Source organism: Oryctolagus cuniculus, chromosome 7 (genome assembly GCF_051225735.1).
Source record: "Oryctolagus cuniculus isolate XC-2025 breed Fujian yellow rabbit chromosome 7, ASM5122573v1, whole genome shotgun sequence".
In the NCBI taxonomy this organism is placed as follows: domain Eukaryota; kingdom Metazoa; phylum Chordata; class Mammalia; order Lagomorpha; family Leporidae; genus Oryctolagus; species Oryctolagus cuniculus.
Genome location: NC_142873.1, coordinates 160,728,137 through 160,751,245, shown reverse-complemented (window position 1 = coordinate 160,751,245; position 23,109 = coordinate 160,728,137). Strand labels below are relative to the sequence as shown.

General features: G+C 48.1%; 1 protein-coding gene and 1 pseudogene across 2 annotated transcripts in view; both read left to right on the top strand.

Moving 5' to 3' along the window:
- The first annotated feature begins 2,436 nt into the window (after positions 1 to 2,436).
- The window catches only part of PER3 (period circadian regulator 3), a 35,100-nt gene continuing 14,427 nt past the window's right edge, over positions 2,437 to 23,109 (top strand). Inside the window, 6 exon segments of the mRNA XM_089299405.1 lie at positions 2,437 to 2,468; positions 2,730 to 2,764; positions 5,016 to 5,082; positions 5,084 to 5,170; positions 9,416 to 9,608; positions 16,932 to 17,124. Coding sequence (XP_089155531.1) covers positions 2,437 to 2,468; positions 2,730 to 2,764; positions 5,016 to 5,082; positions 5,084 to 5,170; positions 9,416 to 9,608; positions 16,932 to 17,124 — 607 coding nt within the window.
- LOC149125855 (cell cycle checkpoint protein RAD17 pseudogene) lies at positions 8,065 to 16,393 on the top strand (annotated as a pseudogene). The gene has a single exon (XR_016211308.1). The product of XR_016211308.1 is annotated as a cell cycle checkpoint protein RAD17 pseudogene (transcript).

The window sequence follows — 23,109 nt, the reverse complement described above, 5'->3', positions numbered from 1 at the left end:
CAAGCGTGCGTGTGTGTGTGTGTGTGTGTGTGTGTGCATGTGTGCATGTACATTTGTTGGTAAAGCAGAGGAAGGGGTGCTGGGCAGGGCAGACTCTGCGGCTGTGTTTGGGGCTGTTCACCTGCTCTCTGTTGGCTGTGGCAGAGCACCTGAGACGGGTAACTTGAAGGAAAGCAGGCCCTGGACGTCCACAGAGCATGGGGCTGTCGTCTGCTCAGCCTCTGGCGAGTGTCTCATGGCAAAGGTCAAGCAGGCACCTGCAGAGGGAGGAGGGCAGGGGAGGCCTGATGCTCTGTCGCGGCTCTCATGAGAGTGACGTCATCTGTCCATGAGGGAGGAGCACTGTGACCCTGGCACAGGCCCTGAGCGGCTGCCCCCGCCTCCCGCACGTTGCTGTTCGGTTTCAGCTCAAATCATCACATCTTGATATTGAGGAACTTGTCTCTTAAAAAGCCGAATGGGACCAGAGGGTGTTTGGACGCCTGCATCCTATATCAGAGTGTTTGGGTTCAAGTTTCAGCTTCACCTCTAATCCAGCTCCCTGTTCATGGGAGGCAGCAGATGGTGGCTTAAGTACTTGGGTCCTTGCCACCCTCGGGGATACCTGGATCGAGTTCCCCACTCCTGCCTTCAGCCTGGCCCAGCCCCAGCAGCCGGGGGCATTTGAGAAGTGAACCAGTAGGTAGAAGATCTCTGCCTCTGCCTTTCAAATACAATAAATTTTTAAAAATTTTTATTTTTTAAATCATAAATATTTTATAAATCATGAGAACCAGATATTTGAAGGAAGTAAGAGAACAAGCCCACAGGTATCTAAGGAAGTGTGTTGCAGGCCCTGTGGTGGGGGGGGCCTGACTTGGAGGAGGGACAGGACAGCCCGTGTGGGTGGTGGGAAACGGGAGGAGGAGAAAGCAGACACCAGACCATAAGCTTTGCCTCCTGTGTGAGAGGTTTGTTCAGGTTCATTGCTTTATGTTCAAAATGTTTTACTTTGGGAGCTTGATAACACGAAAGTGCAGCAAATAGTGCAATGATCCAACATGTCCTTAGCACCCAGCTCTCCTAATTTTAACCCAGCTCCGTCCCGTCACCTGCTCCCCAGCTTCCCTCTCTCAGGTTACTCCGAAGCCAGCTGCAGCTCTCGTGTTACCTCTTCCGCTGCTGTCTCAGCGCCCCTGTGGAAGACAGAGTTCTCGTTCATCTTCGTAAGACTCATCGTCCTGGCTGTGGCCAGCAGCGGTGCCTTCGGTCTGTGCCTGCGCTCTCCTGAGAGTTCCCCAGGGCTTGAGTCCCGGGCAGAACGTGTCCTCGTCTCAGACGTTCCTCATCCCAGATGTGGGGTCGCCGTGTCCCCGAGGGCCCCTGGTTCCTGTAGTGGGAGTCGGTGTTAGTATTCGGAGACCGAGGCTGGCTGGTCAGCGTAGTTACTGCTGTGAGGTTGTCAGTCTTCCGGGAGTTTCCAGTGGGCAGAGATGAAAATTCTCCTTTTGTAGAAAGAAAACTGGTTTTTTGGAAGGGGCTGTGTTGGCCGCCCCTATTGTAGAGGGATCAGAGGGTGAGCAGGGGCAACAGTCAGCCATTGGAATGAGACATGTGAAGTATGGTAGGTCTGGACCCAGTGTCTCGTGGAGGTAGAAATGTTTGGACATTCTGGATCCTTTTAAAGGGACAAAGCATATTAGTGGATTAGACTTGGGTATGACATGAGTTACGGACAACAGCAGAGCGCGTGGCTGGAGTTGTCACGTGCTGGAGTGAAGGGGGGGGAAGAGTGAGCATGGTGTTCGCTCTCAGAGAGGTCAGGCGGGAGCACAGCTGGAGCTCTGCCTCCAGACCCTGGGCCCGATGGGGACCTCCAGGGTGGCCTTACTGTTTAGGCCTGGAAAGTGCGCTCAAGGATGAGGAGAGAAGCTGAGCCAGTTGCCCGGTGAGTAAGGAGCGACGCTTAATCTGACGTGTGCATGTCTTAGATTTGGATGCCTCTCCCGGAAGTCACCAGCGAGATGATTCCCCAGCCTGTCTGACCAGGGCTTCTGGCACACAGCAGCACTCCGCTGACCATCTCTGGTCTCTGCAGTGGAGGTGCAGGCCAGGTCAGGAGAAGAGTCAGGCCCCGTTCCGGGGCAGCCCCTACTCCATCCACATCCTTAGCTCTGCCCAACTAGAATTGGAGCCCTGCTGTCTGAGGGTAGCTGAGAAGTGTCACTCTGGTTACCCGTGTGGGTCGAGGCCATTGGCTTTAGGCCTGACATGGGGTTGTCCGCCGTCAGAGAGAAATGCGAGCGGGCCCATTCACTGCACACATCGAGCAGAAGAGGGAGCTGGTGTCTCCAGTGTGGCCCTGATGCGCCGGGTGCTGCAGCTGCTTCTCATGCATGTCCTGTGTTGGCCTTGACTTCCTGCACAGTCAGTCTCCTTCACAGACAGCATGGCCGCATGGTCGACGTGGCCCGAGAGGCGTTTTTTCCGTGAGTGGCATGTCCTGTGGACTTTTGCTTCTGTCTTGAGTGAAATAAGGGCCCTGGAATTGTCTCAGAGGCCACAAGAATGAATTCTGTTTTTGGAGGGTTTGAAACCCCCTGAGCGAGAAGTCTTGTTAGACCCTTTTTCTACAAGATTTCTATCCCTGAACTCGTGTGCCGATGCCGTGACAGCTTCCTCGTGTTCCCGAGAGGTGCAGTCACTTCTGATGCAGTGTGACGTACTTTCCTACAGCTTGTCTTGCACAGAATCGCCCGACAGAAACACAGGGCTTACGGCGAAGGTGAGCTCGGGGACACAGCACTCAAAAACTTAATCTTACATTGAAAGACAGGAACCTGTAAAAGGGGTAGCCCAATTTTACAGATGATAAAGGACTTGGAAGTGCACACTGCCGTCAGTGTGGCTCCCAGCATGGGGTAAACGGAAGCAGCAGGCAGGCGGGTGTTTGGGATGTGTGTGGCTGCCTTCAGCTGCGTGCTGTGTTCTGTATTCACTTCAGTTTTCTTGCAGATGAAATCGCGTACAAGCAAATGGAATATCAGGGCAGATTATGCTCGGCTCATTGCCTCGCACTCTGAAGGCTGGTTCAAAGCGTAAGCTTAGCATAGCACTGATCATGCCGGCTCATTACAAAAATAAAAAAAGTCCATTCAGCACTGACATCTCAAGTCCTGTTTGTTTAGTTATACACAGCACTAAATATGACCAAACTCTTTAGTTACTGCTTTTTTTTGATGAGAAAATTAGCTTTTCAGTGAACACAGTTTAAAATTGACTTCAGGAGGCATTGCATTTTGACCTAATTAAAATGTAGTTAATAATGAAATTCCAGTCACTTAACTATCACTTTAGCTGCTTGAAGGCCAGACTCCTAGGTGAGATTTCTGTCACTTCACATAGAGGTTTTATTCCCTAAGTGTGTGAAACAGTTAGCTTTAAGTGGATGATTAATTAGATACTTGCCTTTAAATGGGTCATTCTGCTTTTTCATGGCTCCTCAAATCCCAGTGGACAAAATAATTTTTACCACAACACACACCCCAGGGTGTATTTTTCTTGAAGTAGATGAAAGCTCAGTGCTTCTGCAAGCCTAAAAGAAATTTGGTTTTAGAAACAAAGATATGAAGAGGTTCCCATACTTGTCCATGTGTAGCTAAGATTATCCATTTGTCCGATTTTTATTATTTACATTGAAATTTATTTGTGTGTCTAGATTTGTAGCATGTTGCATATTATGCTTCCCAAAGCTATTTGAAATGGTATTTGATTTCACAGAAGTGTGCTTTCGGGCTCTCAGGGTCAGTTTGCAGAGAGCCTGTGTAGCAGCTGACTGGGCTCAGCCCAGGGCAAAGGGGGGTCCTCCAGCACCTGCCGCACCTGCTGCGGGATGCTCCCTGGGCAGGCACTTCTCAGGAGGACAGCTTTGTCTTCGGTAATCTTAAATTTATTTAGTGTAAAGGATTGCTTTTTATTTTGAACTTATGTCCTTTCTGGTTTTGGGGTCGTCAAAGTAGAGAATAGTTAAAGCTTACTGCTGTTTTTCAAATATCTTTGTTTGGAAAAGGTAAATGTTATCACCACATCCGTGTTCCCCATTTCTTCCTCCACATTTTTTTTTTTTTGACAGGCAGAGTGGACAGTGAGAGAGAGAGACAGAGAGAAAGGTCCTCCTTTGCAGTTGGTTCACCCTCCAATGGCCGCCACGGCCTACGCGCTACGGCCTGCGCACCGCGCTGATCTGAAGCCAGGAGCCAGGTGCTTCTCCTGGTCTCCCATGCGGGTGCAGGGCCCAAGCACTTGGGCCATCCTCCACTGCCTTCCCTGGCCACAGCAGAGAGCTGGATTGGAAGAGGGGCAACCGGGACAGAATCCGGCACCCCGACTGGGACTAGAACCCGGTGTGCCTGCGCCACAGATGGAGGATTAGCCTAGTGAGCTGCGGCGCCGGCTGCCTCCACATTTATTTTAAAGTTTTATTGACCCACTAAATTTGAGGATCTAGGTGGCGGTGGTGTGCCATACCACAGATGAGGAGAAGGCAGGAGGGTCAGCGTGCAGCCTTTCGGGTCCACCGCCACTCCTCCTGTTCAGCCTCTTCCCCTGGTGCAGGCACTGGGGCGGTGTGTTGCCTTTAGAGATGCTCTGATGACACATTTGAGTAAAATGTTTTGTATTTCAAATTCTGTAAAGAAGTATATTAATTCCTGGTGAGTATACCACGCTTCTGTGTTGTGACTGTCCCCATAGCAGTGCCTTTGCTGGGCCACCGATCCTCGCACACCACCCAGAGCACCGGCCTCTGATGCTAGCTGTGCACCAGACAGGCGAGGGCCCATGTGTTTGTGGGAGGAAGGTTTTCTTTAATTTTTCTCACTTTTTGTTCATTATTTCATTCTCTTAGCCAAATAAGTTATGGATCTAAACTGCTGAATAGTTGTTTCTTTTTTTAAAACTTACAAGTGTCTGAAAAGGACACCAGCAATCTAGGTCTGTGTTAACTAGATTGCATGTTTTCTCGTGATTCTCTCTAGTCTTAGAGTTTGCAGGCCGTCCTCCCTTTGAACATTCACCCACCAGATTTTATACTCAAAATGGAGACGCTCATCCTGGATTCCAGCTGCTGCAGTTTTGTGAACCCCTGGAGCCACAAGGTTGCCTTCATCATCGGTCAGCATAAGGCTCAAACGTAAGTCTGACCGCTTCCTGTGAAAACTGCTTTTACTACGTGATGCTCCTTAACCGTTGACTGTCGCTTGAATGAGCAAAGTGCAGATGTTTCCCAGTGCTTTTGGAAGATAGTTTGACGTCTGTATCAAGAGCCTTAAAAGAAATCATACCTAAGGTACCTTAAATTCCCATCAGAGATGAGCTCTGGAATATTTGTGGATGTGCTATTATATCGGTCAATAACATTTTTTTGGGAGATTATAAAACATGGGGCAATATTTGACCCATTAGACATAAAGTACAGCATAAAAAATTATTTGTACCCATGATTATAATTGTGTTTAAAACATAAACATGCCGGCGCCGTGGCTCAATAGGCTAATCCTCCGCCTTGTGGTGCCGGCACACCAGGTTCTAGTCCCGGTTGGGGCGCCGGATTCTGTCCCGGTTGCCCCTCTTCCAGGCCAGCTCTCTGCTGTGGCCAGGGAGTGCAGTGGAGGATGGCCCAAGTGCTTGGGCCCTGCACCCCATGGGAGACCAGGAGAAGCACCTGGCTCCTGGCTTCAGATCAGCGCGGTGTGCCCGGGCCGCTGGCCACGGCGGCCATTGGAGGGTGAACCAACGTCAAAGGAGGACCTTTCTCTCTGTCTCTCTCTCTCACTGTCCACTCTACCTGTAAAACACACACACACACACACACACACACATAAACTGCAGAATGGAGAAAAAATTGAAAGGAAGTAAAACAGAAACCTTAGTCTGTGTGGGCAGTGGGATTCTTGTGGTGTAGGGGGTTAAATGCCGCATGGGATGCCCATGTTCCATCTGGAAGCACCTGGGCTCAGTCCCAGCTACCCCACTTCTGATAGATACGGCTCCCAGCAAATGGGAGGATTAGTGATGGCCCAAGTGGTTGGGCCCTTCCACCCCCCGGGAGACTCAGCTGGAGCTCCAGCTCCTGGCTCCAGCCTGACCCAGTCCTGGCTACTGTGGGTGTTTTGAGGGTGGACCAGTGAATGAAAGATCTCTCTCTGTTTCTCTTTATTTCTGCCTTTCAAGTAAATAAGTAAATAATTTTGTTTAAAAAATGCAGAAAATGCAAAAAACCAACTAAGGGGAACTTTCTCCATGGACCTACTGCCCACATGGAGCCAACACGTAGCTCTTGCTTCCTTCCTGTCTTTTTTCCCCATTCCACAGTTGACATTTCTGTGTTTTAAACCTAATGGTAATCATGGGTACAAATAATGATTTATGCTGTGTTTTATATCTAATGGGTCAAACGTTATCCCATCTTTTGTAATTCCAAAAAAATGTATTGACCAATATAATAACACATCAGCAGATATGCCAGAGAAACTTTCCCAGGGATCACTCAGGGAGGAAGTTGAAACTGGAGACTAAAACTAGTTTTCTTGTTTCTTCCTGGTTCTGTTTGCTTTCAAAACAGCCTAATACTTCTCCATTTCACCATTTTTAGTGAAGGCTACCTCTCTGCTGCCCGCAGGCTAATGAGTTTGATTTCTGTAATTACAGATTTGAAATACAGTTGTATCTTGATGGAAATTTTCACAACTAGGAATCAGTAAGTCTCAACTTGAGTTGAAGAACAAATCCAAATCCTTCTGAAAGTATATGGGAAGCATTTCTGTTGTGAGTGTCTTGTACACATTTATGTGTTCATGGGCTTCTGCCGTGGACCGAGCACTGTGTGCTGAGTGCTTGAGACCCAGAAGTGAACCCTGTGGACAGAAGTACCAGCTGGAGCGTGTGTGGTGTTGGAAGCAGGGAAGGACAGGTAACAGGAGAAACAGTGGGGTGCACGTGGTGCAGGTTGTGAAGTGGGGTGGTTATTCAGCGCAGTTTACCATCAGCATGTGATGTGCCTGGTGCTGCACTGGTAGCCGCCGAGGGGCCCCTGCCTGGGGCCGGGGCTGCGGGGTGGTTTCACGGCACGGGGGCCATGCCGTCTCCACAGGGGGAGGTTTACTCCTGACCACTTCTGTGATGCTGCAACGTCCTGTGATTCTCTGGTGATAATTTTTGCCTTGAGCTGCAGGCATCGCTTGTGAGGAGCAGAGAGCTGGCCTAGTGGCTGGAGGAGGCGCTGGCTCTGGGGTCAGGCGCGTGCTCCCCAGCCTGTCTCTGCAGCCGCTTGCTGGTGGTACACCTCCACGGGCTCTCGGGTCCCTGCCTCTCTGTGCGGGGAGAATCCTGCCTTCAGGCGTGCGGCAGGGGCTCGGGCCCGCAACCTGTCTGACAACACACACCTCCTTTTGGGCACTGCTCTGCCAAGGTCCGAGAGGCAGGACGGTCTCAGGGTGAGAGGCCTGGGCCCAGGAACCTCTACTGCGGTCCCTCCGCGAGTGCCAGGTGGGCCACCGGGAGAGGTGCTGGTTCAGGTGAGGGGATGCTGCTTGTGAGGCACCCCCTGCGTGGGTGGGGAAGGGCAGTTCCTTCTCTCCTCTGTTGTCCTCTCTGTGGCCTGTCTGCCAGTGCCTGTGTCCAGGAGTGTACATGAGACCACAGGCATGCTGTCAGCCTCACTTTGGCCGTGAGTGGGTGGGTGCAGAGCCGTCCTCACTAGACAGCGTCAGTGGTACGGAGCAGTGAATGTTAACTGCAATTGGGCAAACTTAGGCTCTCTAAGATTCCTGCCGTGGGCTGCTCAGTTATTAAAAACTGGGGCCGGTGCTATGGGGTAGTGGGTAAAGGCACCATCTGCAGTGCTGGCATTCTGTATGGGCGCCGGTTCAGGTCCTGGCTGCTCCACTTCCGATCCAGCTCTCTGCTGTGGCCTGGGAAAGCAGTAGAAGATGGCCCAAGTCCTTGGGCCCCTGCACCCACGTGGGAGATTGGAAGAAGCTCCTGGCTTCAGATTGGCCTAGTTCTGGCCATTGTGGCCATCTGGGAAGTGAACCAGTGGAGGGAAGACCTCTCTCTCTGCCTCTGCCTCTCTAACTGCCTTTCAAATAAATAAATGTTAAAAAAAAAAAGATTCCTGCTGTGGGTTGCTCAGTTATAGAAAACTGGCAGTGGTTGAAGATACTTTAGCAGCAAAGAGGTTAGCTCTTCGCTGATTCAGATTTATAATACCTCAGAGGGGAGAAACAGGCGAGAATTCCTGCTTGGAAACTTAGGAAACCTGTTAATATCCCGCCTGTTTCTTCAGATCTCCCTTCCCCAACGTGAACAGGATTCATGTTTTCTATATTGGGATTCAGAGGTTTGCTTTATAAAAGCATAGAGTAACTCCTTTTTAAAAATTCTTTCAATTGATATTTATTGTCATGGCTTTGTTTTTGATTAAAGATTTTTATTTGAGAGGTAGAGTTACAGACAGAGAGGGGGAGAGAGAGAGCGAGAGAGCGAGAGAGAGGGGTCTTCCATCCGCTGTTCACTCCCCAAATGGCCACAATGGCCAGAGCTGGACCAATCTGAAGCCAGGAGCCAGGAGCTTCTTCTGGGTCTCCCATGCAGGTGCAAGGGCCCAACACTTGGGCCATCATCCACTGCTTTCCTAGGCCATAAGCAGAGAGCTGGATCAGAAGATGAGCAGCTGGGACATGAACCGATGCCCATACAAGATGCTGGCTCTGCAGGTGGAGACTTAACCTACTACGCCACAGCACCAGCCCCACACATAGGGTTATTCTCTGAACAGACTGTCACATCGTGTGGGACTTGGTTGTGAATTAATTTTCATTTGCTTGACTTATTCTGCATGCAATGTTTCTTTTTTAAAGATTTATTTATTTATTTGAAAGTCAGAATTACACACAGAGAGAGGTAGAGACAGAGAAAGAGGTCTTCCATCCTCTGGTTCGCTCCCCAGTTGGTTGCAACAGCCTGAGCTGTGCCAATCCGAAGCCAGGAGCCAGGAACCTCCTCTGGGTCTCCCATGTGGGTGCAGGGGCCCAAGGACTTGGGCCATCTTCTACTGCTCTCTCAGGCCACAGCAGAGAGCTGGACTGGAAGAGGAGCAGCCAGGACTAGAACCGGCACCCATATGGGATGCTGGCGCTTCAGGCCAGAGCGTTAACCTGCTGCGCCATAGCGCTGGCCCCTTTAACCCATATTTGTTGGGGAAAATGTCAGCAAAAAGTACTACCTTTGAAAGTTGGTATTTGGATTAGTTATATGCTCTCTAAGAACAAGCTGATATGAACAGGTGTTCTGGGTGTTCCGTCCATGCCCGTCTGCCATGGCAAAGGGCAAACTGGATGAAGCAGTTACTGTGCGTGTGGTCATCCTGTCTCTGTAGAACCAACGTTAAAAATGCATTGTTGATCCTTACTGTGCACGTGTATAATTTTGGAGACTTACTTTTACTCTTCCCTAAGCTGAACCTGCAGCAGGTCTGCTCCAGAGTGAAGGAAATTCAGAACCGTGGTCAGCAGCTCTCCGTTCGGTCCGCGACCAAACTGTCCACGCAGCCAGTGACAGAGATGTGCACGGTGCCGCCTGGTGGTGGTGGTAGTGAGTCAGCAGCGCAGCCCAGAGCCCCGGCAGTCATGGGTGTGAGCTCTGAGCAGAAAGCCTTGACCCTGGTGCTGGTTTTCACCTTTATCTTCCCAGAGGGCAGTAGTAATATTACTATAGTAGTAAAATTGATCAACTCCATAAGAAGTGGTAGCAGCAAACACTGCCCGGGAGCTCAGTGGTTCCAGAGTGTAGCTGCAGCTCGTGTCTACACGAGAATTCACGTTATATACCAGCAGACACGGGGGTTGGCCTCCCTGTTTGTGCTGTCTATAAACCAAGACTTGACTTTAGAATACATTTCAGGAGTACATTCCAAATGGAGAGTCTTTATGATCTAAATTGAATGAAAAGCTTTAGCCATTGTTTCGATACACGTGTGCTTTTGTCGGGTGTGAGGAAGGAGCACTCCACAAGGACTGGTTCCCCTGTGGCAGTGGGTATTGTTTTGAAAGGGTAACCTGCTTGCCTGTATAGCAGAGGAAAATTTATAATACAGAGATCAAATTCAATTGAATTTTTTGAAGATTTATTTATTGTTTATTTGAAAGACAGAGTTATACGGAGAGAAAGAGACAGGCAGACAGACAGAATCTTCCATCCTCTGGTTCCTTCCCCAAATGGCCAAGGCTGGGCCAGGCTGAAGCCAGGAGCCAGGAGCTTCTTCCTGGTCTGCCACGTGGTTGCAGGAGCCCAAGCACTTTGGCCATCTGCTGCTGCTTTTCCAGGCTATTAACGGAGAACCAGATTGGAAGCAGAGCAGCCAGGATTCAAACTGGCACCCATATGTGATGCTGGTGCCATAGGCAGCAGTTTAACCTGCTGTATCACAATGCCAGCCCCAGGTTAACTTTTTTTTTAAAGATTTATTTATTTGAAAGTCAGAGTTACACAGAGAGAGGAGAGGCAGAGAGAGAGAGAAGTCTTCCATCCATTGGTTCATTCCCAATTGGCTGCAATGGCCGGAGCTGCGCTGATTCGAAGCCAGGAGCCAGAAGCTTCTTCCAGGTCTCCCACCTGGGTGCAGGGGCCCAAGGACTTGGGGCATCTGCTGCTGCTTTCCCAGGCCAGAGCAAAGAACTGGATCGGAAGTGGAGCAGCCGGGTTTCGAACTGGTGCCCATATGGGATGCTGGCACTGCAGGCCAGGGCATTATCCTGCTGCGCCACAGTGCAGGCCCCATCAGGTTAACTTTTTAATTTAGATGTCTTTGTCTTGATTTTTCTACCTGAATGTTAATATAATTCTGGAGATCATGAAAGTGTTGTTAATGGTTCTGTTACACGGTGGAGGAGAAACTGCATTCCGAAGGCCGGTAGCAGCAGCCGCAGTGACAGCTGTGTTTTCGGGACGGATGTGATTTACACACAAATGCTGTCCCCATAGGGGATCACGCTGAGAGCCTGCCTTAGTCACCTCGAGCTGCTCTAGCAGAATACACGAGATCACATGACTCGTAGACAACAGAAGTTTACCTTCTTTCTGTCCACGATCAGGTGCTGGCAGGGTCCGTGTCCGGAGGGGCCCTGACCCGGCTTCTAGGATGTCATCCTTCAGGGGGACTCCGTTCTCACACTCCGCTTGTCCCCTGCAGCTCTGGCACAGGGCCACCGTTGCCATCCCGTGGGCTCTGCCCCCATCTGTGGTCACTTCCTGAAGGCCCCAGCTCTTCAGACCCTGACGTCTGCTTGACGCTGTCCAGCAGGGGACGTTAGGAGGGATGCCCATGCGGAGCCCACAGGGTCTCCAGACTGCAAGTCCTGCCCTTTACTCTCCTCTCTCGACCATTCACTGCTCCTGCTGTCTCATGTAAGGGCACAAGAGGCAAGAAGCAGCTTTTTTTTTTTTTTCTGACAGGCAGAGTGGACAGTGAGAGAGACAGAGACAGAAAGGTCTTCCTTTGCTGTTGGTTCACCCTCCAATGGCCGCCACTACTGGCGCACTGCGGCCGGTGCACCGTGCTGATCCGAAGGCAGGAGCCAGGTGCTTCTCCTGGTCTCCCATGGGGTGCAGGGCCCAAGCACTTGGCCATCCTCCACTGCACTCCCGGGCCATAGCAGAGAGCTGGACTGGAAGAGGAGCAACTGGGACAGAATCTGGCACCCCGACCGGGACTAGAACCTGGTGTGCCGGCGCTGCAGGCGGAGGATTAGCCTAGTGAGCCGCGGCGCCGTCCAAGAAGCAGCTTTTTAAAAAGATGTTTTTATTTTTACTTATTTTTAAAATTTTGGTCCCTTGAATCCACCAGATTCCTCTAAATAGCTTTCCCACTCTGTGTCATTACCCCATGTGCTGTCAGAGAAGATTCCTTGGGAGGTCTTAAAGCCGAAGTTCCTAAATGTTTCCTAATTATCAGGCCAGCCAACCCCCTGCCCAGTGCCCCGGCCCGGGTCTCCCATCAGTGTCCTAGCTTCCTTCCCCACTCTGTGGTCTCACAGTGGCTGCTCTCCACGCCCCCTGCACTGTGCAGTTTCTCGTCACCTGCCTTGGATGTGGCACTGTCAGCAACATTCTGTCCCGTATCAAGACCCTGGTAGATGCTTGAAACCGGGGATAGTACCAGGCTGCTGTATACCGCCATTTCCAGCCAACACCGCCCTTGCCTAACCACATTAGCAGCTGATACCTGTTCCAAAGCCTGTCAGCGGTGTTGCTGTTAGAGTTAGATAGCGTGTCCCCTTAACGCAGTCTCTGCCTTGCTGTATTTCACAGGGTATTTCTTGCCTTTCTGGCTGCTGTTTTGCAGTCTCCTTGCAACTTCTTTGCCTCTGTAAGAAGGTTTAACTCCCTCACAGCTCAAGCCTGGGGGCCTTTTGTTTTCTCTGTCCCTGTGCTGTCCAGTGTAAATTCAAGGTAAATACAAATAAGTACAATTAAAAACTCAGTTCTGGGGCCGGTGCTGTGGCTCACTTTGTTAATCCTCTGCCTGAGGTGCCAGCATCCTATATGGGCGCCAGGTTCTAGTTCCAGTTGCTCCTTTTCCAGACCAGCTCTCTGCTGTGGCCCAGGAAGGCAGTGAGGATGGTCCAGGTACTTGGCCCCGCACCCGCATGGGCGACCAGGAGGAAGCACCTTGCTCCTGGCTTCGGATCGGCGCAGCATGCCAGCTGTGGTGGCCATTTGGGGGTGAACCAACAGAAAGAAGACCTTTCTCTCTGTCTCTCTCTCTCACTAACTCTATCTGTCAAATTAAAAAAAAAAAAAAAACTCAGTTCTGGACCCCCAAGAGGCTCGGTGCCGACCAGGGAGGGCCGGGTGGCTACCCTTCCACCAGGAGCCGACCCTGCGCTCCTTGGCCCCTCTCCGCCCACGAGGGGAATGCAGCTCCTGGAAAGTGAATTATACTTTGTTGTACTACAGATTGTACACTGCGGATGGGAGCTGTTGAGATTTATGATGTCAAACACTTTTCTTAGACCAAAGGTGTCTTCCGCAAAGGTAACAGACTGGGTAGACCCATCATTCGAGGATTGTTTGGAGAATACAAGCATCTCCACTATTACTGCCACATCGTTAGGTGTGAATAACTCAACTCATAAAAGAAAAAAATATGTTTTTTACATTAGAAAGTAGCAAATTTCCAGCTAGAAAAAAAGGAAAGCTGTCTTCCTTAGAACCGATTTATGGTCTAGAAAATTCAAAGGAATATCTATCTGAAAATGAGTCATGGGTGGACAAATACAAACCAGAAACTCAGCATGGACTTGCTGTGCATAAAAAGAAAATTGAAGAAGTTGAAACCTGGTTAAAAGCCCAAGTTCTAGAAAGGCAACCAAAACAGGTCCTCCTGGATGTGGAAAGCCGACCACTATAAAAATACTGTCAAAGGAGCATGCTATTCATGTACAAGAGTGGATTAATCCAGTTTTATCAGGCTTCCAAAAAGATGATTTCAAAGGGATGTTTAATCCTGAATCAAGCTTCCCTCTGCTTCCATATCAGTCTCAGTTGGCAGTGTTCAAAGAGTTTCTATTGAGAGCAACAAAGTGTAACAAACTACAAGTGCTTGAAGGTGACTTAAGAACTAATAAGATAATTCTGGTAAAGATTTACCTAACCAGTTTTATCGAGATTCTCCTAATTTACATGACGTTCTAAGGAAATATGTGCAGATTGGTCGATGTCCTCTTGTATCTGTAATCTCTGACAGTATCAGTGGCGATAATAATCATAGGTTACTGTTTCCCAAAGAAATTCAAGAGGAATGTTCTGTCTCAAATATTAGTTTTAACCCTGTAGTACCAACAATTATGCTGGTTTCTTAATTGAATAGTGACTATGGAAGCTAATAAAAATGGAAGAAAAATTGTTGTCCCTGATAGAGGTTCTTTAGAGTTACTCTGTCAAGGATGTTACGGTGGTATCAGTAGTGCAATAAACAGCCTCCAATGTTCTTCTTCTAAAGGAGAGAACAATTTATGACCAAGGAAAAAAGGAGCGTTGTTAAAATCAGATGCTGTGCTATCAAAATCAAGACGAAGGAGAAAATCTGATGGGGTTTTTCAAAGTCAAGAGGCCCAAGTTATTGGTGGCAAAGACGGTTCTCTCTTTCTCTTCAGAGCTTTGGGGAAAATTCTACATGGTAAAAGAGCACCTTCAACAGAATCAGTCTCACCTCAGTTGCCGTCTCATTTATCAGAGTGTAAACGGGATCCATTACTTGTTCACCCTGAGGAAGTAGTGGAAATGTCACACATGCCAGGAGAGTTGTTTGATTTGTATCTTCACCAAAACTACATAGATTTCTTCCTGGAAGTAGACGATCTGTGAGAGCCAGTGAATTTCTCAGTTTTGCAGATATCCTCAGTGGTGATGGGAATACGCGCTCTTTACTCAGGGAAGAGGAGTGATACATGCCAGCAGAGCCCGGGGATTTGCGCATCACCAAGGAGGAGGTTCAGGTTTTCGACCCTTGCACAAACCCCGGTGGTTTCTAATAAATTAAAAGTATCGGGGAAATTGCCTGGCAGCAAGAGCACTTTTTTCTGCCTTCTGCATGTCAGCTTTATACCTCCAGACCCACTGGTGCCACCCCTGCTCTGTTAACCATTCCAGTGAGAAATCAAGCTCAGGCTTCTCTTGTCCGAGATACTGGAAGACTTCCTCTGAAGTGACACTTTGGAAGGTTGAAGATGGAAGCCCTGGCTGACAGGGAGCATGGAATGTTGGACCCTGAGAGTGGAGACAAGGTGCAGCTCAATGAAGGGCAGTCGGCTGAGGAGACGCCAGGTGAACTCACTCGGACCACCCAAGCCGAAACCTGGCCTCTGCCTCCGAGTCAGAGCCCACCCGCCGGCCAGCCACAGCCCTTCTCCTCCCAAGCAGACATGAAGAAGACAGCTGGGTGGTAGAAGACTGTGAGTGATGGCCCGTAGACAGCAGCCCGCGTGATGATCCCTTTAAGCTGTGCTCGGTAGTCCCTGAGCAGGGGTAAGATGCTTTTCCAGTGAACTTCAAAGTTTGTTAATTCTTTACTCTGTAAAACTTCCTCACAGGGCACTGACTCTTCTGTCCTCAGCAAAGATCAAGCCTTCAAGTATCTATAATGTTTCCTCTAGTATTTATTTAGTTTTGGGAGTGGTTTCGGGAGAGGTCAGTGTATATGAGGTGTGTTTGAACCTGATGCCAAAAACCAGGAAATGTGAAGGATGATCCAGGACACGGAACTCTAGGGGGTTGTAAATATGAATGAAGGCAGCTCAGGATGCAGTTATGACTGTGAATAAGTTGGTGCCTTAAAAAAAAAACCTCAGTTCTGGGCTGGGTGTTTTTCCTAACAGTTAAGACAGACTTCCAGAGTACCTGGGTTTGAGTTCTGGCTCTGCTTCCAATTCCAACTTCCTCCTAATGTGCACCTTGGAAAGTAGCAGGTGATGGCTCAAGTATTTGGGTCCCTGCCACCCCTGTGGGAGACCTATGTTGAGTTCCTGGCTCCCAGCTTCACCCTGGCCTAGCCCTGTTACAGGCATTTGGAGAGTAAACCAGCAGATGGAGTCCCACTCTCGTGTGTACACGCCTTATGCCTCTCAAATTAAAAATAATAATACTTTGAAAAACTTACTAGGGGTGGACTTTGTGGCACAGCAAGTTAAGCTGCTGCTTGGAATGCCAAGAGTCCCACCTCCATGTCCAATCTGGCTTCTTGCTAACATGCCTAGGAAGTGCGGAAGATGATGGCTCAAGTGCTTGGATCCCTGCCGTCCCGTGGAAGACCTGGATCGAGTTCCTGGCTCCTGGCTTCATCCTGGTCCAGACTCATTCTGCCTTTCAAGTGGATAATTGAATGAATTTTTAAAAACTCTGTGAGGAGTGGCCGCCTCACCCCAATAAAGAGGAGAGAGACAAAGCAGAGGTTTCAAACTCAGTGCATCCTGTGGTGCACATTTGATTCCCATTTCCTGCCAATGGTGACCACCGTCTTTAAAAGACAAAACAAAACGCTGGCTTCTCAATTGCTCGGGCTACATGTCAAGGGCTCAGTAGCTGCCCGTGGTGTTGGTGGCCACCACATTGGGCAGCACAAATGAAAAGCAATCCTATCAGTCATCACAAAAAGTTCTCTTGGACACGGGTTTCACATGGTGGAGCCATGTACTCAAAGGATGGACAGTGCTAAGTCATTCTCCATCCTGGTGACACCAGGATTGATGAGTCATGCTCACGGCATGAGCTGCACATTGAAAAGCCCCCTGTCGCCCGTCATTTGACCAGGATTTCAAGGATAACCTCCATCATCTCTGCCCTGAAACATCGATGAGATCACGCTGTGCGTAGTGAGTTCTCTTTCTTTCACTCGTGTTATTAAGTATGATAGGCATCTTTCCATATTAGCGTGTTTATTTTTTTATTTTTTGACAGGCAGAGTAGACAGTGAGAGAGAGAGAGAGACAGAGAGAAAGGTCTTCCTTTTCCGTTGGTTCACCCTGCAATGGCCGCTGCAGCCAGCACGCTGCGGCCAGCACACCGCGCTGATCCGATGGCAGGAGCCAGGTACTTATACTGGTCTCCCATGGGGTGCAGGGCCCAAGCACCTGGGCCATCCTCCACTGCACTCCCTGGCCACAGCAGAGAGCTGGCCTGGAAGAGGGGCAACTGGGACAGAATCTGGTGCCCCGACCGGGACTAGAACCCGGTGTACCGGCGCCGCAAGGTGGAGGATTAGCCTAGTAAGCCACGGCGCCGGCCATATCAGCGTGTTTAGATCTGACTCATTTTTAAGAGCTGCATAGCATTCTATTTGTAGAATCAAGTAGCATGATTAATTTTGCTAAGTACCTGTTCTTTGCTTCCTCACAAAGGTTTTTCATGGCACATCCTTTCATTCCCTTCCAGATGAGGAAAAGGCCTTTTCATCCCCCAAAACACTGAAAAACAAAGATGTCGATACTGAGTCCTATGAGGATATGAGGGGAGCACAGCACAGCCCCTCCTATCAGGAGATGAACTGTATTGATAGCATCATCGGGTGTGGGACATGGATAAACTGGGAGAGTGTTACCAGGTGTGGGACACAAATTTTGATGTAGTGTTACCTTTTTCCAAAAGCTTACATTATCAGTGTAGAGCCTTCCGATAATTTCTAATAGCCATTCTGCCCTGCTTTTTTTTTTTTTTTTTTTGCTGTAAATCAGTAGATTTTTATGGAGTGCCTACCACATGGAGTTCATAGTTACTGGACACTGTGGCGGATGCATCTCCTCTCGGAAGGAGCCCTTGTTTAGTTGAGAAGTGGAGAGTTGAGCTTCCCAGGTTTCAGTCACATGAAGCAGGCAGAGCAAATTCCAGAAAGGGCTGTGGCATTGGTGGTTCCAGCTGGGATAGTCACGGAGGGCCTGCTCAAAGAAGAGAGCCCAAGCACCCCCACAGGAGTGGCTGCCAGCAGAGAGGCGGGGAGTGCCTCACTGGGGCCAGGCAGGAACGTGTGGCCTGCTTGAGCTGTTGCAGATACCCGAGGAGCTGCAGCGTCCCTGCTCTGAAGAGGAAGTGTGTGTCCTAGGCAAGCACAGTGTCCTCTGAGGGAGACATGGCCGCTGGCCTCCGAGTCCTGCGAGGTCACAGCGGTGCCCTTCCCTGCTGGACAGAGAGGGTGCTCCTCAGCCGTCCTCTGCTCACGTTCCCCAGTAACTCTCACCTGCATTTTCCGTAATCACAACGTCCTGGCCAGATGTTACTTCCTCATGGCCTATAGGCTTCCTTTTGTTGCTGTAAATGTCTGTGAATGCTTTGGGTCTTCAACATGAATTTTCTGTGGGAATTTTTCTTTTCACTCTCAGTTTCTCTTCTCTCACCAGCTGTTTCTCAGGCCCCAAACATACTGAAATTGGAAATACCAACCAATGGACAGTCCACAGCTGAAGGAAGAGATGCACAGACCCTGTCATGGCAGCGCTGAGCCTGGGGTCGGCTGCAAGCTGATGCAGCCACAGCAAGGCCACTGCTCATGCTCCACCCCCAGAGTCAGGTGCCACATTCACCTTTGAAAATGGACTCAGTTTTAAACAGCACAGTGAAAGCAAGTCATTAATACCTTTGGCTTAGTTGTAACTTCTAAATTTTATAGATATCTTTTCTTTAATTTAGTTAGTTACTTTTGGAAATTTCACCATGTTCACATTGGCTGTGTGTTTTGACTGTATTTCCTATTGTGTTATTGGTCAGTGACTGTAGTTGATATACATAAAGCAGTTAGGTTATTGTTGGCCATTATGAATGCAACAGTTGATGGGACTGCATCAGTCACTCTGCTGCTGACCTTTGAAGAAGTTGTCCATTTACCACATGGGATGGAGGGATGGTTCAACAGTCACAGATCAATCACTGTGATACATCACATCAACACACTGAAAACAAAAACCATGATTATCCCAATAGATGCAGAGAAAGCATTTGATAAAACACAACACCTTTTCATGATAAAAACTAAGCAGAAGGAACATTCCTCAACACATTCAAGGCAATTTATGACAGACCCACGGCCAGTTTCTTATTGAATGGGGAAAAGTTGGAAGCATTCCCACTGAGATCCAGAACCAGACAAGGATTCCCACTCTCACCATTGCTATTCAGTTCAATCCTGGAAGTTTTAGCCAGAGCCATCAGGCAAGAAAAAATCAAAGGGATTCAAATTGGGAAAGAAGAAGTCAAACTATCTCTATTTGCAGATGATATGATTCTATATGTAGGGGCTGCAAAAGACTCCACTAAGAGACCATTGGAACTCACAGAAGAATTTGGTAAAGTAGCAGGATATAAAATCAATACACAGGAAACAACCTTTCTATACACAGACCATGCCATGGCTGAGAGAGAACTTCTAAGATCAATCCCATTCACAATAGCTAAAAAAATACCTTGTAATAAATTATACCAAGGATATCAAACATCTCTACGATGATAACTGCAAAATGTTATAGAAGAAGATAAAAAAAATGAAAAAATCTTCAATGTTCATGGATTGGAAGAATCAGTATCATCAAAATGTCCATTCTTCTGAAAGCAATTTACAGATTCAATGCAATGCCAATCAAAATACCAAAGACAGTCTTCTCAAATCTAGAAAAAATGGTGCTGAAATTCATATGGAGGCATAAGAGACCTCAAATAGCTAAACAATCTTATGCAACAAAAACAAAGCAGGAGGCATCACAATACCAGATTTCTTTTTTTTTTTTTTTTGTCTCTAGAAAAACAAATTTATTGTTGCAACTCAAATGCAAACCCACCATTTTACGGCAAGCTGGGCACCTGGGCAGCACGACAGCTCAGTCATGGAAGACCCCAGACGCCCCCCACCCCCCAATACCAGATTTCAAGACATACTACAAGGCAGTTATAATCAAAGCAGCCTGGTACTGGTAAACACACACACACACAGATGGACAGACCAATGGAACAGAATAGAAATGCCAGAAATCAATCCAAACATCTACAACTTATATTTGACCAAGAAGCTAAAACCCATCTCTGGAGCGAGGACAAATGGTGCTGGGAAACTGGATCTCCACATGCAGAAGCATGAAGCAGGATCCCTACCTCACACCTTACACGAAAATACATTCAAAATGGATTAAAGATCTGAATCTATGACGTGATACCATCAAATTACTAGAGAACATTGGGGAAACCCTGCAAGACATTGGCACAGGCAATCAAAGCCAGAATTCACAAATGGGACTATATCAAATTGAGAAGCTTCTGTACTGTGGAAGAAAACACTCAGGAAAATGAAGAGGCAACCGACAGATGGAAGAAATTATTTTCAAACTATGCAATGATTAAGATTTAATAACCAGAATGTATAAAGAAACTCCACAACAACAGGTATGAGCTCTGCCAAAAATAAACAGAAACACAATACTTTTTTTTAAAGAAGTGGAATAGACCAAGCAAATAATAAAATACTAGCTATAGATTCAACTGCAGTTTTTAAAAAGATTTTTATTTATTTGAAAGGCAGAGTTATATAAAGAGATGGAGAGACAGAAAGATCTTCCATCTGCAGGTTCACTACCCCAGGGGCTGCAGTGGCCAGGGTGGGCCAAATTAAAGCCAGGAGCTGGGAACTCCATCTGGGTCTCCCACATGAATGGCAGGGGCCCAAGCGCTTGGACCATCCTGTACTGCATTACCAGGCATCTAAGCAGGGAGCTGGATTAGAAGTGGAGCAGCTGAGACTTGAACCAGTGCACTCAATATGGGATGTTGATGTTGCAGGCAGTGGCTTACTTTGGCTGTGCTACCAAGCCAGCTCCAGTCCAACTGTATTAGTAATGAACACAAAATGAACTGAACGTTGTCTTTAAAGGGCAAAAATTCTTAACGGGCAAAAATCAAGACCCAGCTGTATATGCTCTGCAAAGTCCTTTTTCAGTGGAAATTCATGCATGGGTCGAGAGTAGATGACAGGAGAGGCACACAGTGCAGCCGTGAGCATTGGGAGGCTGAAGGACTTGGTTCGTGACAGTCCCAGCAGGTGCATCTAATAATGCACCACAAAGACACAAGTCGTAAGTGTGCATTTGCTAGTAACAAATGGAAGAAAGCGAACCTGTGGCACCAGCATCCCATATGGGTGCTGGTTCAAGTCCAGCTGCTCCACTTCTCATCCAGCTCTCTGCTGATGGCCTGGGAAAGCAGTGGAGGATGGCCCAAGTGTTTGGGTTCTTGGACCTGTATGAGAGACCAAGAGGAGACTCCTGGCTCCTGGCTTTGGATTGACCCCCCTGGCAGCCATTTGGGGAGTGATCCAACAGATGGAAGACCTCTCCCCCCCCCCTTACTCTGCCTCTCAAATAAATATTTAAAAAAAGCAAAAATGAGAGTGAAAACAAATGGATTTCCTATAATGATGATTGTAAAATTTAACACCCCTCTCTCTGCAGTTGATAAACCATCTAGACAAAGAATGAGTAGGAAAACATGATGTGACAGCCCTTGCGACCTCAGTGACTCATGCCTGGGTAAATATGACACCTAGTAAGTGCAAATCATATGAGTTTCCCAAGTGCAGGCAGTGTGTTCACTGAGATATAGTGTACTGTAATATAAATCTCAAATTTAGTGCCAGTGCTGTGGCCAGTAGGCTAAGCCATCACCTGTGGTGCTAGTTTGTATCCCAGCGGTTCCTCTTCTGATACAGCTCTCTGCTTATGGCCTGGGAAAGCAGCAGAAGATGGCCCAAGTTGTTTGGGCCCCTGCACTAGTGTGGGAGACCCAGAAGAAGCTCTTGGCTCCTGGCTTTGGATTGGGCCAACTCTGGCTATTGTGGCCATTTGGGGAGTGAACCAGTGGATGGAAGACCTTTCTCTATCTCTCCCTCTCTCTATAACTGCCTCTCAAATAAGTAAAAAACAATTTTTAAAAAAATTTAAAAATCTGAAGTTTAAAAGGGTTGGTGGTATATAAACTGTACTCTCTGGTCAGAATAAATTAAATTAGAAATCGATACTAAGATAATAAACCCAAACATTTAGAAATCAAAACATTTGTAAATAATCAGTGATCCTTAAGAAATCACAAAGGGGCCGGCACAGTGGGTTAAAACCTTGGCCTGCAGTGCCAGCATCCCATATGGGCACCAGTTCAAGTCCTGGCTGCTCCACTTCTGATCCAGCTCCCTGCTACAGCCTGAGAAAGCAGTAAAAGACGGCCCAAGTCCTTGAGCCCCTGTACCTGCATGGGAGACCCAGAAGAAGCTCCTGGCTCCTGGCTTTGGATTGGCTCAGCTCTAGCCATTGTAGCCATCTGGAGAGTGAACCAGTAGATGAAAGACCCCCATCTCTCTGTCTCTACCCCTCTCTTTCAAATAAATAAAATATTTTAAAAATCACAGAAGGAATTAGAAAACATTTCAAAATCAATGAAGGTGCAGCACACTAAAATATTTGTGATGCAGCAAAAGCAGGGCTTCTTAGACTCCGTGGGGGCCGGCGTCATGGTGTAGCGTTGCCTGTGATGCTGGCATCCTTTCTGGTTGCTCCACTTCCAATCCAGGTCCCTGCTAATGTCCTGGGAAAAGCAGCAAACATGGCCCAAGTGCATGGGCCCCTTCCACCCCTGCAGGAGATTCAGATGCAGCTCCTGGCTTTGATCTGGCCCAACACTGGCTGTTGAATCTATCTGGGAAGTGAACCAGTGGATGCAAAATTGTTCACTCTCTGTGTGTGTCTCCCACTTTCTGTAGCTCTTTCAAATAAATACATAAGTCTTAAAAGATTCATATGAAGTATACAAGAGCACGAGATAACTGTATGTATCAATAACATCCTCCAGGGGATGTAGTTAAAGGAACAGCGTGTGGCGGGCCAAGGTACGTAGGTGTTTGGGTAGAAACAGGGTCAGAGGGAGGGTGTACGAAGCTACGCCATGCGTTTAGGGGAAGCAGCAGGGACTTGGCAGGTGGTCGGCAGGGAAGGGGGACCACTTACTAACTGTGACTTAATACTTGTTGATGTTTGAAATGCATACATATATAACCTATTTTTAAAGTGAAAGTCACAAAAAATGTTCTGAAGAATTCAGGGAGATAAGATTTCCAGTGAAAGCAAGGTTCAAATAAATGAATATATGTGCACTAGTACAACTCACTAAAACATAAAGACAGAAAACTAAAAGCCTATGCTAAGCTGACACTTTTTTTAAAAGATTTTATTATTTATTTGAAAGGCAGAGTTACAGAGAGGCAGAAGCAGAGAGAGAGAGGTCTTCTAGCCACTGGTTCACTCCCCAGATGACCGCTATGGCCAGAGCTGTGCTGATCCAAAGCCAGAAGCCCAGAGCTTCTTCCAGGTCTCCCACGTGGGTGCAGGGATCCAAAGACTTAGTCCATCTTCTGCTTTCCCAGGCCATAGCAGAGACCTGGATCGGAAGTGGAGCAGCTGGGTCTAGCATTGGTGCCCATATGGGATGCAGGCAATGCAGGTGGTGGCCTTACCTGGTATGCCACAGCAACAGCCCCTGGCACTGTTTTTTAAAATT